Source organism: Spermophilus citellus (genome assembly GCF_964194105.1).
Source record: "Spermophilus citellus genome assembly, chromosome: 15".
NCBI lineage: Eukaryota > Metazoa > Chordata > Mammalia > Rodentia > Sciuridae > Spermophilus > Spermophilus citellus.
The window spans coordinates 64,150,006-64,165,025 of NC_138195.1; the positions used below are offsets into that span (position 1 = coordinate 64,150,006).

At 41.9% G+C, this 15,020-nt stretch overlaps 1 protein-coding gene across 6 annotated transcripts in view; it reads left to right on the top strand.

The window, feature by feature from the left end:
- The window catches only part of PLCE1 (phospholipase C epsilon 1), a 289,115-nt gene that overhangs the window by 146,616 nt on the left and 127,479 nt on the right, over nucleotides 1–15,020 (top strand). For all 6 annotated transcript variants that reach the window (XM_081267709.1, XM_081267706.1, XM_081267708.1 and 3 more), the window contains one exon: nucleotides 7,358–7,674. In XM_081267709.1, coding sequence (XP_081123835.1) covers nucleotides 7,358–7,674 — 317 coding nt within the window. The remainder of the gene's footprint in view (nucleotides 1–7,357; nucleotides 7,675–15,020) is intronic.

The following is a 15,020-nucleotide window of genomic DNA, read 5'->3' on the forward strand; positions in this document are numbered from 1 at the left end:
TGATTTATTGTTCAATAGAGTGTTTTTTAAAAAATTTCTTATATACATGACAATAGAATGTATTCTGATACATCATACATACTGGAGTATAACTTCCCATTTTTCACATATCACTTTATCTATTTTTTAAAATACTGATATTACTGGGCACAGTGGCACATGCCTGTAATCCCAGCTACATGGGAGGTTGAGGCAAGATTATAGAAATTAATTATATGTTCTATGACTCTATTTCATAGAACATATAATTATGTTCTATGATCATAAGTTGGAGTCCATCCTAGGGAACTTAGTAAGACTGTCTCAAAATAAAATATAACAAAGGGCAGGGGATATAGCTCAGTGGTAGTACACCTCTAGGTTCCATCCACAGTGCTGAAAAAATTGAAAATATTGTTATATGTGCATTATAAAAAGTTAAGCAATAGAGCCATGTAATGTATAGACACTATTACTAGTTTCATGTGTACTGGATAGATATCAAACATAGACCTGCATTTATAAAATGCTTTTTCTCCCAGTACGATCATGTCTCACTGCTCTAAATTTGCTTTTCTCACCATGTGATTTTTTTTTCAATTTCAGTACAGATTAATTTCCCTCACTTTGTCTAGATTTTTTTCAAGAATTTCTTTTGGATAAAATCTTAGAAGTGGAGTTGCTACGACAAATGAATTGCATGCTTAAATTCTGTTTTGCCTTCAAAGGAAACTGTGTCCATTTTCCCTTTGCTCCACCCCTGACCCACAGACAGTGGGAATGAAAGATAAAGCTTCAGAATCAGGGCCATGAGATAGCTTTTTCCAGGTTTTAATAGAATATAATTTACAATTATGATTGAAAGGTCGCTCAGCTTGGAAAGGTACAGATTTCTGCAAGGTCCTGCCTAACTCTCCAACCTCATTCCTTACCTGGAAAAGAAAAGGGGTATGTGTGTGTGTGTGTGTGTGTGTGTGCACTTGGCACTCACACACACATGTGAGAGAGAAGAGAGAGACAGATACAGAGAGAGTCACAGGCACAACAGGTAATCAGGGGACTGTGTCTCCTCTGCAGAACACCTCTTAAAATGCTAAGCATGAAAGAGGGCAGATCTTTTGTTGTAGTCAGATCGAGATTTAAATTCCAGCCTCATCTCATAGAAGCAGGGTGTCTTTAAGTAAATTACTTAACATTTCTGACCTCTGTGGAGTAGGAATAATCACATTCATCTTCCTGGGTTTCTCATGGGAATTAAATGTGTTACTTAATTCCAAGGGCTAATTAATGGTGAGGAGCAAGAGCTAGGTGAATAGCTATTGTTAAAACACTAGAAAAGGATGACAAGCCAAGAGCATACTGATGAGTTAAGTTTTGAACACTTTTAAAAATATTTTTATTTTATTTTGTAGATGGACACAATATCTTTATTTTATTTTTACTTGGCACTGAGGATCAAACCCAGTGCCTTGCGCATGCTAGGCCAGCGCAATACCTCTGAGCCACAACCCCAGCCCAGTTTTGAACACTTTTGCAGGAAAAAAAAAAAAACTCACAGAAGTTGCCAACATTCTAGTTCATGTATGCTGTGTAACATTCTCCGCACCCACATTCTGAAACCCTCTTCTGATTTTCATCATAACACTCTTATCACCTTCCAACATGCATTATCACTTGTATACTTTTTTAAAAATATTTTTGTTTTAGTTGTAGTTGGACACAATACCTTCATTTTACTTTTATGTGGTGCTGAGGATCGAACCCTGGGCCTCGCATGTGCTAGGCAAGCGCTCTACTGCTGAGCCCCAGCCCCAGCCCCTCATATACTTGATTTATTGTTTATGTGTATCTTCTCCTAGATATTCTATATGCACAAGGATCATTTTATTATTCACTAAATCCCAATATCAGTGTAGCCTTAAAACAAAGATTGGCACATAGTAGGCACTCAAAAGAATGGATTAATTTCTCCTTAGAATTTCTTTTTTTGTTTTGTTTTTAATCTCTCTCTCTCTCTCTCTCTCTCTCTCTCTTTTGGTTGTAGATGGACACAATACCTTTATTTGTTTGTTTATTTATTTATTTTGTGTGTGTGTGTGTGGTGTTGAGGATGGAACCCAGGGCCTCACACATACAAAGCAAGTGCTCCACCACTGGACTACAACCCCAGCCCCTCTCCTTAGCATTTCTTAAACCCATTCAGATACACTGGCTGCTACTAAGGCTGGCCCCTGGATACTTGAGTAAGCCCAAGATAGCTCAGCCTTGGCTTAGGGTAACATGGAGTACTGGGCCAGGAGCCAGAATCTTCAGGTTCTCTCTCAGCCTTTGCCAGTTCCAGGGCTCACCACTCACAAGCTGGATTCCTGGGCAAGCCACATAACAACTTGATTGAAGCTTTATAAAAAAATAAGAGCATCAATTCCTACCTATGGTAGGAGCAATTACTCCTTCACATTATGCAGAGATTATATGAGAGATTATTTTATAAACTCTAGATGTTCATATGAAACTGTTCAACTCCAGGACTGCAAAACCCCAGCATATGGTTTTCCAAAGAAAGAACTTGGAAGACTCAAAGGAGGAGGTTTGGACATTTTATTACTCGCATGTTCCTTGGCAGTGGCTGGCCAGTATAGCAGGGAGGGCTGCCCCTCATCTCTAAGCAGGGGAGTATATACAGAGTGGGTTGTGTGCCAGGTCATTCTGTTTTGATCCCTACCTAATGACTGGAAATAAAGGAAGTGGGCAGTTTCCTCTTCCTTACCTACCATAGCACATTCTTTGAAGTCCATCTTCTCTCACCACTAAGAATAACAAGCCTCCCCAGGAACCAATCGGTATGAAACACCAAGAGAGACATAGCAAGAAACCCCAAATGCTTTGACTTTTGGTGGGCACCAAAAAGCAAAAGGAGAAATAAATGCAAAGCAGAAGGTTTTTCTGGACTCTAGCCCAAGCTGAAGGTTCCTGGATGGGATCAGGATCTGAATCAGCATTGTTTTCATAAGTGCTAAGCCTGGAGGGTAGAAGGTTCCCCAAAGGCACTAGATGAACAAGTATTAGGAAAAGCACTAATCAATACCTGGGTATTTGTGGGTTGTGCAATTTGTGTACAACCCCTAGGAATGACAGCTAATTAACAAGGTCAAGGGCTGCTGAGCTGATCACCAGAGAACAAGGGAGGAGAAGAAGACTCTATGGTCTGGTAGGAGGGCTCTGGGGGATGCTTCATCTTCTCAGAGCAGCACTCTTCAAAGGAAGACTTGGTGTGGGCTTCCTGTCCCTTGAGATGCCAACATCCATGGAAGACCCAGAAGTCTAGGATGCATCTGCCTTTGTTCCTTCATGAGACTCTCTCATTCTCTAGATCCTTCTGGAAAATGAAGCTTCCTTCCGTGTTTTCTCGAGCAGTACCCTGCCTCTCTTAGTATAAGCTTCAGCCATAGGGAGCAACTTGCAATTTCCTAAATAAGCCACCGCCCTCTCATCCTTGGACCCTTACACAGGATTCCAGCAACGGGGCAAACTAAGCTCTTGAAATCACCAATCCCTTAGGCACCATTTCTCCCATTGAGAATTATGGAGTGTGATAAGAACACTTTTCAGAGACTGTGATTGCCATGCAAAAGACACAGAGACAGACAGCAAGGTTGAGGAAGGCTATGTCACACTATGTTTCTCCCATGGGAATTATTAAGGGCTTTGAGAAACCCGACAGTTAAAAAAAAAAAAAGAGGGAGAGGAATATGTTTAGCTTCATTTAACTCAATATTTCCCCTAAATTACTAACAAAGGAACCGTGTTTTGTATGAATCCAGATCAATGCACTTTGGAAAATACAGGTTTATAGCATGGGGACATTTTATAAACCCCCAGCAAGGGTGGCAGAGGGCTCATCTGAATTTCTGTATACTAGAGTATCACATAGTTGTAACATGATTGAAGTGACGATGGTTCCATGCTGATCGAGAAACAGAGCTGTCAACCCTGTGAGTACCTTTGAGGTCATTTACCAGATCTCCCTTTAAAGGACAAGGAACCTATTTACACGAAAATCTCTTGAGCTGTATCTACAGACTGGAATGCCAGTGTGACAATATGCTGAGTGACCAGGAACATGAGTTCTGGAGTCAAAAAGACCCTGCTCAGGCACCAGCTCTCTAACTTACTACTTCAAGGACCTTATGTGAAGGGTAGTTCTCTCATGAATAAAACATGGCTAATACTATGTCCTGAATTAATCCATAGAAAGCACTTAGCACAAGAAGCTTTTATTTAAGCAGGAAAATGGAATCACTTTGTCTCATTATACACAGGTCAAGGCTGTGACAGTACCTGGAAAGACAGCCCTATTCTGCTATAGAGTGACTATTAACAGAAGACCAAGGGGCTGAGAGCAATGACTGTCAATGAGGTGATAATTTTATTTAGCAGAAATTTTCTAAAAATGCTTTCACAATGGAACTACATAATCGTGGGCTCTAGGAACATTGCTATACACATGGAGGAAGGGTCAGGTGTCACAGAGTCTTTAATCCATCATCAGGTGTCCTGTGTTGAAGATAGGGAGGTGGGGAGGTGACACACAGCTGAGCACCATGGCAATGTGGCATGTGAAGAGGAAGAAGGAGAGCCCAGCAAGGAAATAAGTGAGACATGATAGCTGCTAAACGTGTGGAACTTGACAGAAAATTATGTTCTGAGAATATTTCTCTATGGTGCATGGTATAAAATCCCTGCATAATCCTGCCAAGGAAATCTACGTTAAAGGCCTGCACGTGTTTCAAGGTCTCTAGCTCTAATTTGTGTTTCCTTTGAGTGTAACTGGCGTGCTTATACTGAGATACATGGGGTCACCAGATTTATTAAAGTTACACTAACCAGGCTTCTTTTTTCTTCTTTTATTCAGTTTTTTTTTTAGCTCTTTTTTATTACTATTTCTCACCAGTCACTGAATTTGTCATTCATTGTAACAGCATATGATTCATATCTCAAGATGTATTGCTACTTGCAATATATCATCTTAATATTCTATATTTTATTGCATTATCTCTTCTCTAATATATTAGATAAGTAAGTGACTGTTTCATAAGATTTGGGAGTAATTTTTATTTCCTCTGTAAAGTACTGTATTTTGAAATCGTGTCTTGGAGCTGATTACTTCTGAGAAGCATTCCAATATGTAGATAATTCCATTGTACATAAATTATCAGTGTCCAGAAACTGCAACCTGCCTCTGTCATCGGGCCACATTCTGATGCAATTTTCAGGAAAGCTAGTCACTTTCTAAACTATTTAGAAAATTGGAGAGTGAAGCCAAGTTGGCTGGATTGGGGCATTTGCCTTATTTTACATTTTTGGAATCTGAGCTTAGAGAAAACCCAATATATTTTGGTAGTTCCCACTTTTTACTGCAGTAGATTTTTGGTAGTTTGGTCCAAAATGTGGACAAAATGCTTAGAATACATTCCTTATTGACTTATTTGCTTTTCACAATCAAAGAGAATGTTTGTTTGTACATTACAAATTTTATAGCGAAAACAAAACAGCAAGTTTTGCCTGAAACATGTTTACAAGTCCAATTTGCATCAGTAGAGAGCAATGTCACTCAAACTTTAAAGAGTTTGCGTTTTTTTTTTTTTTCTTTTTTGCTACTGGCCTGAAAGCATTCCTCAAAAGGGGGAGCAGCTCATTTAATCAAGTAGCAAATACTATCAAGAACTTCCTGTGCAGAGTTTCAAAGGCTGTTAGGCTGCTTAAGAAAGGATGAGTTGAGGGGAAAATATCAGAGCCCAGAACATCAGCACAGGTGTCCTGTCAACATAGTGGTTGCTTTGTTTTGGAAATTGGGGGGAAAAGAAGGACTTCAGAGCTCAGTAATTCAGAGAGAGAGAGAAACAAAGACAGAGACAGACAGACAAACATTTGGAGTGATACTTCCAAAGATTTCTGCAATGGAGAGAGAAAAAGAATCCTGGAATACTGAGGAGATCTGAAGGTCAAGGAAGTCCTTCTGTGGACATCACTATTACCCAGAATCCAGTTCTGATGACAGGTAGGTGGCCAGTAGCAGTGTTGTCAGAAGAAAGATGGACTTATTTTAGCAAGGGGCAGTTAAGGGTTTTGTAAGAAAAGGAAGGGATGTAGGAAAGATTTGGAGCAAATAACATGTGCAGGAGACCCCCAGGAAGGTCTGCTGAGAAGGAAAGACTTGCTTTGTTTGGAGAAGGAGGGCAGTTTGGACTCTAGGGCAATATTTCCGGAAGAGATTTCAAGGACACTGACCACACAGAATGATGTCGTAGATACTATATGCAGCGTGGCTCTGGGGAGCACTAGGTTAAGCTGCTGTAAATGAGTTCTTTGCTACAGGACCCATGAGAGCCCGTGACAGTGCACCAGTGTGCCTCATATTTCTCCAGGAAGAGATGTGTGACATGAATCTGTGACAGGAATCCCTGACTTTCATGACTACAAAAATGTTTTTTCTTCCAAGTACCAGTCTTCTGAAGATTGTACTTGGGGAAACTCTGTTCTAGGGTGCATCATAGATTTTTCCAAGTTTGTTGAATGAATGAATGGATGGATGGTTAAGTAGATGAATTAGTGAATAAGTGAACGTGATATAGGCGGGAATAAAGAGGCAGACTGGGATAGTGTCAAAATAAAAAGAAAGCATGTATGACTAAGAGAATCGTTTTGAGCCTAGGAATTCCTACCTTTGGTACTTCTATCTAATGTACCTGCCACTTTCTCTTCTGCTTCTTTCTGCCACCTTCTCCCTTCCAGTTGTAGACCAGGGAATAAGACTGATTTATTTAAAGACATTTTATTACTCATTCCTTCTTTACTTTTATAGGTAGTCCTACTCTTGCAAACTCCCAAATGGACCTCAGTGAAATCAAAATTTCTGAAGGTATAGAGTTGGCAGAATATACCTTGAAGTTTTAAATCTTTGTTCAGAGGGGTCTCCAGGTCACCTGATGCTTACATGAAATAAGCACATTACATGTATGACTTTCCTTCCATTTCCATTTTAATTGTCTGTACCCTCACCTACCCAAACTTCTTTTCTCTTAGCAAAGGAAGATAAAGAAGCAAATGGTATTCTACAGAGTGTTATGGTGAACTGGTTGAAGAATGATATGCCAGATTAATAGTGTTTCTAAAAATGGAAAACTATGCCCTATCCCCACTTCATGGAGGTGGGAGGACAGCAGGACAAATATCAGAAAGATCTCCAGATAAGCAAGATAGTTCACCCATCAAGGATTTGGCTAAGAAACCTGCAAGGTTTTGAATGGCTCTCAAGCAAGTGTCTGTTGTCAGGGATACCATCCCTCGTGTAACCGTGACTTCTGTCACTTTATTTCAGAACGCCAACTAGGTACCTCTATGGCCAATTCCAACGCCTTCCCTTCAAGTTCAGCTGGAATCAGCAAGGAGCTGATCGATCTGCAACCCCTCATCCAGTTCCCGGAGGAAGTCGCCAGCATCCTGACAGAGCAGGAGCAGAATATTTACCGAAAGGTCCTGCCAGTGGACTACCTTTGCTTCTTAACCCGGGACCTGGGCACACCGGAATGCCAGAGGTCCCTGCCCTGCCTCAAAGCGTCCATCTCGGCATCGATTCTCACCTCTCAGAATGGAGAGCACAATGCCCTCGAGGACCTTGTGATGCGATTCAATGAGGTAAGGAGCCACTCTGGGCTGTTTTGAAGTGTATCTCTTCTCTGATTCCCACTGCCTCCCACCACTTCCATGGGGGCTGCTGCTTTTCTCCGGGCAGTGAGGCGACCACACTATCTTCCTCCCTTTGCTGCACTCTGCCTGCCCTCGTGTCTGATTGATCTCATATCTCCATTCCCTGTCACTGTGGAGGGCGCCAATTCTTCTCCCTTTGGACAACCAGGTTTTTCAACCCCTAGACACCACTCTGCCCAGTCCCACCCAAAGTTTTAAGACTAGTGTCTCAATTTTGATTTTCAACAACAGGATCCCTGGCCACACCTGTCTAGCCCATCCCCCTTTCCCACTGTCAGGACCCCTTAGCAGAAACTTAAAAACCAACATGACTGGGGGTTCCACACATGGGAAACTATGGGAAATTTGCCCCACTCCTCTCTCTGCAGCCCATGAAAATTCTCAGCCCCAAAAGTCACTCACACCACAACCTCTGAGACCAAGCCAAAAGTCAGTCCTAAAGAGGACAGATGTGACTGGTATCTGGGAATATTTGAGATGGAGCAACTCTATGAGGTCTAGGGATTCCCAGAGAGGAAAGAGTCAATGGTTAGCATCCCTGTGGCCCTGGAGCAAGGAGGAGGGACGGGGAGGACAAGTGGGTATCCATGCATACTGGAGGCTGGGCACACTACAATTTGAGGTTTAAAGGACTCTGTCCGTCCATAGTGTAGCCATAGCCAGAGTTTTCTGTTCTGTATTTTGTTTTAAACTTAATGTGTTTTGCCTTGAATATTAAATCACAGAATTTTAATCTGGGTATTATTGGTTATTGATTGGTTGGATTCCACAGACAGAGTAGTATCTTACTTTAGTCAGTCAGTAAATTCTACCTAATGCTGCAAGGACAACCAGCAACAACAGAGGATCCTGTTGTTCTTTTTAGATGTTCATGACAGTGGAGTGTATTTTGAAATATTATACATACGTGGACTACAACTTATTCTAATTAGGATCCATCAACCTTTGTTACTTTGTAGCTCATTTTACAGCCTCCAGAGCTTGCTAGTGAAGACTCTGGTGTGTAAATGTCAGTGACAATGGTAGGCCCAGTGGATGCAGAAAGTGTGAGAGACTGAGCCCAACAATCAGTTCCATGTCTAGAGAGACCAGCTGTGTTCCTCAAAAAGACACTTGTCATCCCTAGGAGAAGCTGGTACCCCTCCTGCTGTAATACCAGCCACTTTACGTGGACCACTTACTAGCGCCTCACAGCAACCTTGGATGACAGACATTGTCGTGAGCCCCACAGTACCACTGGGGAAACTGAGGTGTGAGAGACAGTTTTTTGCTCAAGGTTACACAGGTGGTGAGTGGCAGTTGTGAGTTTCAAACCCTAATAATCAGGCCCCAGAGCCTGGGTTTTGAACCACTGCAGTACCTTGCCTCTCACCTGCATCAGGCCCCACTCCAATAGGGTATTAGACAGAACTCTGGGAGTACACAGAGCGCCAGCAAACAGCACTGCTCCAGAGTTGTTTTTTAAAGCGAATCTCCTGACATTCTCGACTTTCCTTACCGATAAAAATGGAGTGGAAAATGAAAGTTCCCGTAAATGGAGAGATTTTATTGGTGTATTTTACTGCATTTTGTGAATTATTTTAAACTTCCAGATCTACTCTCACAACTTTAAGACCCTATTCTTGTCTTTTTTTTCTTAAATTGACCTGAACTTAAAAGCAAATTTCCAGAACTTTTAAAATCTAATTTTAAAGTAAACTTGGCTTTCTTCCACTCACTGCCATAACCTTGGGAATCAAAGATGAATCAGTGATTTCACTAATTCAGTGCTGGTGATGATCTGAGCCACAGCTGGGTTGGGGAATGCTTTGGACTATCTCTGAAAATAGTTTAGCTAAGCAACTTCGGAACGTAAACAAGATTTCTGGGAAAACACTTAAACTACTTAAAAGAACAGACTGTTTTCAAGTATTCTCAAGGATCTATTTTCATACAAATTATGGGGATGCTGATTAAAAATCAGTCTTAAGTCATCATAGTCCAAACCCAAATGATCTCCACAAGACAACACTGAGATAGCTAAATTTGTGTGTGTGTGTGTGTGTGTGTGTGTGTGTAACTAATTAAAATTGCAATGACAATAATATAAGAGAGATCAGTAGGAGTAGAGCAAGACAGTTAGGGGAGGGAGGAGGAAAGGATGGTACTAGGAAATGAGATTGATCAAATTATGTTATATGACTGTATAAATATGGCATAATGAATCCCCACTATTATGTATAATTATAGTGCACCAATTTAAAAAAGAAAAAATATTTTTTACATTAAGGTATAAAAGCTGTATTACATTAACAGATAATTTTTAAATTCAGATTTTCACCTCTTTAGAATGGTCTTGCTTCCAAATTATCATGGCTTTCCACACTGGAAAGAAGGGAAAAGAAAGGAGCATGCATCTATTTAGTAGATGGTCTCTCTGGACTGGACATTTTCACATTTTCTAATCTCATTTCATCCTATGACAGTTGACTTTATCTTTGTCTTTCGATAAATAAAGTGAGATTTAGACAACAAATAAATAATGATAGTGTTGGATTCTGACCCATAGAGTAAAACAAATATTTCTGAGTACATACTGATATAAATAAATATCAAATCAATCAATCATCGATCAGTGTGGCATGTGGCAGGGGGCATAGGTCTTACTATAGATAAGAATTCCAATTAATACATGGGGGATGAAGGGGGAAACAGGAAATCATCATTAAAACATGACAGTAATAATTATTGCAGGCAAGAACCAGTGATGAACTCTAAAATTATTGGGTGAAAATAAATTTGATGAGAGACAGGATATTTGCATAGTCTCAAAGCATCTCTCTACCAGATACTTATTAATTACAAAGGGAAAATAGTACAGTGGAGAAAACCAGCAGCAGACACCGGCTCAACCAAGGGGTAAAAGTCAACGTGCCAGTAATAATCATCTGAGCCCCCTGATAGGATGCGCTAAGGGGGATGAGACACCCTCTCATGGCATTCTTGTTACAAGTGCTTACCTTAATCTAATCATGAGAAAGCATCAAGATATCCCAAGTGGAGGGACATTCAACTCTTTTTTAAAAAGTGGCAAGGTCATAAAAGATAAGAAAAATACAAGGGACTGTCAAAACCAGAGGAGAACAAGGAGTTATGACTACTTAATGTGTTGTAGAATCCTATTGATCCTGGACTAGAAAGAAGACATGAATGGAAAAACTGGTAATACCCTATGAAGGCTTGTAGTTTAGCTAGTATTACTCTATCAATGTTGATTTCCTGTTTTTTAAATGTTTTTATTTTTATTTTTTGTAGTTTTAAATGGACAGCATGTCTTTATTTTATTTATTTTTATGTGGTGCTGAGGATTGAACCCAGTGCCTCATGCATGCTCGCCAAACGCTCTGCCACTGAACTGCAGCCCCAGCTCTGATTTCCTGGTTTTCATACTTGAATTATACTTGAGATAGATTTTAACATTAAGAGAAGCTGGGTGAAAAGTATACAGGAACTATTTGTGTATTTGTGTGTGCTATTTTTGCACACTTTCTGCAAATCTAAAATTACTTCAAAATAAAAAGTTTTAAAATAAAGTAATGAGCTCAGAGAGGTCGAGTTACTTGTCCCAGGTCACAAGTATCTGTGTGGTTATCAAAATCCAGATCTGACTTCTACAGTCTATCTTTTCTTACCCAACAGTCTCTCTACTTGTTAACTGATCAAGTTTAAGTTTATAATAAAACTAGAATTGCAGACGTAGAATTTAGACTTGGCTGTCCTTTTCTGTGTTCTCTTTCTACTTTTCCCTAAATCCCCTGTGCAGTCTGTCATGTCCTGCTCCTCTTTGTTTCTCTTTCTATCCAATTTCCTACTACCTAGACTTCTGCCATCCCTCCCTCATTCATTTATTCACTCACTTGAGGCATATTTATTGTGAACCTACTATGCTGTAACCTTTTCCTTTTTCTCATTGGTGCATTAGACATTTTTTAATTAAGAAATTAAAAATATTCAATGGAACTTGATAACATCATCAGCCCACAACTGGTCTGTTAAGTTGGATAAACAAAATAAAGGCACTTTCCTCAAAGGGAGGGAAAATGTCTAGTCCTTGGAATGTTATAGAGAACATCAGCCCTGGTGCAGGAGCGCTGGTCACGCGGGGGAGACCTGTGTGCATTTGTCCGTGCCTTCAGTCATTCTGCTCCCGTTTATTCTGCACTTTTTAGAAGGAGAGCAACGTGGTGGATGTTCTCTCAGGAAAGTAAATAACAGTCTGCGGCTGCCAGGAGCTACCAGGCGCGGACACAAATAGCTACCAAAAAAGGCAGAAAGTCGGGCAGTTGTGAGTGGCACAGACAGTGCAGCTGAGGCGTGGAGGTGGGTAATCAGAACCCCTGCTGAGCTCTGGCGTCTGGAGCTGGGCCTTGAGAGGTGGGAAGGATCCCCGGGAAGGTCAAGGGGAAGGGGGACACTGAGAGAGGAAGACGACCAATTTTTGTCATGAGCAAGACTTGTGGCTTAGGGAGGCAGCTTGCTCTTGCTTTTCAGCAGAACACGATCCTGAGCTGGAGTTTCCCACATTCTACCACCTCTTCACACGACCACTTAACTGTAAAGAGGGGAATAGGAAGAGAATTCCTGATTATACAACCTGGTTGTATAATGTTTGTTCTTAGAAAAGTAAGGCTAAATGCAGTTTAAGGTATGACCATGAAATAATTGAAAAGGTTTAGCTGTCATTGAGGAAGGCTAGGAAAGAAATCATTAAAAATCAGTTTGGATGGTGGCTTGGAAGCAGTGTTTCTCTCTGTCCCCTTCTCCTGCCTTCCAAGACTGCGGTATGCCTTAGAGATGCTTCTTACAAGTGGTCTCTCTTTCTCCTTGAAAATAAACAGAGACCCATGGGAGGGGGCAGTTCTCAAGCAAGTAGAAGTCAAAATCTGTGCTGGGGGCAGGCCCAGTCCTGGGTTGCTTGGTGTGGGAGACTGGTCTTCCTGAACCCTTTTAACCTGGACCTGTCTCTCTCTAGCTGTATTCTTGACCTGGGGCTCCAAGGAGCCAGTGTTCTCTCTCCCTCTGGATGAGCAACCTCTCTTCTGCCCACCCACGAAGTATCTTGCTTTGACAGTCTCAAAGCATCTTGTTCTTTCCCGCCTCCTTTTCCTTCCTCTCTCCAGCCTCTACCTCTAGCCCGCCCTCCTTTTGATCTTACTTTTAAAAAATTCCTCTGACAATAAATTGCAGAGCCATTTATCTTTTCTAGAAGAAACAGAGAGGCATTTATTTTTTCCTGTGTCTTCTTGACCAAAGAGCTCACAGGCAGCCGAGAAGAGATAAGAGGCAGCTAGAGACTGAAGTTCACCCCCTCGCTTGCTCGCCTCTTTTCCTCAAGGAGAGGATTCGGGGGCCACAGTTCTGAGTCTCCAGTCTTCAAGCCTCCTGCCGCCTTCACATAGCCTCTTCCCTTGTTGTGTTGTGACTGCCTTAGGATCTTTGGGGTTGGAACTTTTCATTGTCTGCATCTACAGCTGGTCCTTAGGATCTGTCACCAAAGTGACTCTTTGGCCCCATCACCTGTCACTGCCTACACCACTGCCAGGTACTCTTCTAAGTCACAGATAGTTAACTTTTTTCAGCTTCAAGAGGCCATTAGCAAGTTCACTTTTCCTATGCCTTGAGAGGACAGTCAAGTGGTTCTTGGCAAAACCATTTGTGTAGGCTCCTCTTTCAGACCAGCTGGTGCAAGGGCAGGTCGTGAGCCTGAGACTGAGGCCCACCCACAGCAACATGGGAACCCCAGCAGCCTCTTTGGGCCTGTGGCTCTGGGTCCTGCTGGTCGTTCCCCACCCCTGTTATGGGCAGTTGGCGGGAACATTAATCAAGCTGCTTCCGCCAGCCTCACAGACGCAGGCAGCCCAAAGCCACGCTCACTTGTTGCTTGTTCCTGCCATCTGGTAGGTTTCACCAGATGTCGGTTCAGCAGTTTAAAGGCCACTCCATCCATAAAGAATACCAGGATGAAGCTTAGCTCCCCGGGAAAGAACAGTAAGAATAAGTAAATCATCTGGCCAGAGAAAAGCCATTTAAACTGAGTCCTTCCCGCCAGAATCCCTCCCGTATATACTTCCCAATTGATGATGACCAGTTTGGCACATTGCAGCATCTAGGAGTCTGCCTGGTCATCACTCAGGAAAGACCATTTCTGCACAGAAGGCAGACAGCAGAGCATATGATAGTGGTCTGGACAGGGGCAGTGTCCTCATGTCCAAATACGTTCCTTCACTTGAAATGTTTTGGAAAAATTATTAGTTCTGAATTTGTACATTGAACTGTCTTAGGAAGAGTTTCCTATCAAAGCTTTCTTCCCTTTTTATAAAAGCAGACAGCCCGGCAAATCATCTGTTACGGCAGCTGTTTAGACTTTCTTCCTCCAACAGGAGCTCATGGGGTAAAGTGCTAAAAAGGCCCCAGGGGAAGGGAAATCTCAGCTCATCCTGGAAGACCTCATTTCTCCTTCACAAAAACTTGTGTCCCCAGAGGTGCACCTCTGAGAGCAGATGTTGCATCCTTTCCCTAGACCACTTCACTGCATATGCTAAGGTTAACAGACATTTCACTCCAGAGTTTCTACACTAGAAAACCCAGTAGGCTTGGCCAGGAGTGGTGGCACATGCCTGTAGTCCCAGCACTGGGGAAACTGAAGCAGGAGCATCTCTTGAGTCCAGGAATTTGAGACCAGCCTGGGCAACATAGCAAGACCTTGTTCCCCATCTCAAAAAAGAAAGAAAGAAAGAAAGAAAGAAAGAAAGAAAGAAAGAAAGAAAGAAGGAAGGAAGGAAGGAAGGAAGGAAGGAAGGAAGGAAGGAAGGAAGGAAGGAAGGAAGGAAGGAAGGAAAGAAAAAGAAAATCCAGTATGCAGTTACTCCACAGAGGCTCAGCCTTGCAGTGAAGCATTCTAAGAGCAAGCTTAGTTGAAGCTGATTGACAGTAAATCATGTTTCATGGTTTTTGGCACTCTGCACCCCTGGACTCCCCTCATTTACAATAACACTCAGCAAATGGCAGGTGAGAAATAAGAGAAGCATGATGGCACCTCATCATACCGGGTACAACTCTGGAGTAAGGCTGCCTGGGTACTAATCCCCTTTCCCAGCCGTCTAACCTGGCGCCAGTTTCCTAATCTCTCATCTTTACATGAGAGTAATAATAGTGCCTACCTCAGACATTTTATATGAGTAGTCAGAGACATGACATTTAAAGCACTTAGCAGAGACCAAAGGCACAGTGAGGGT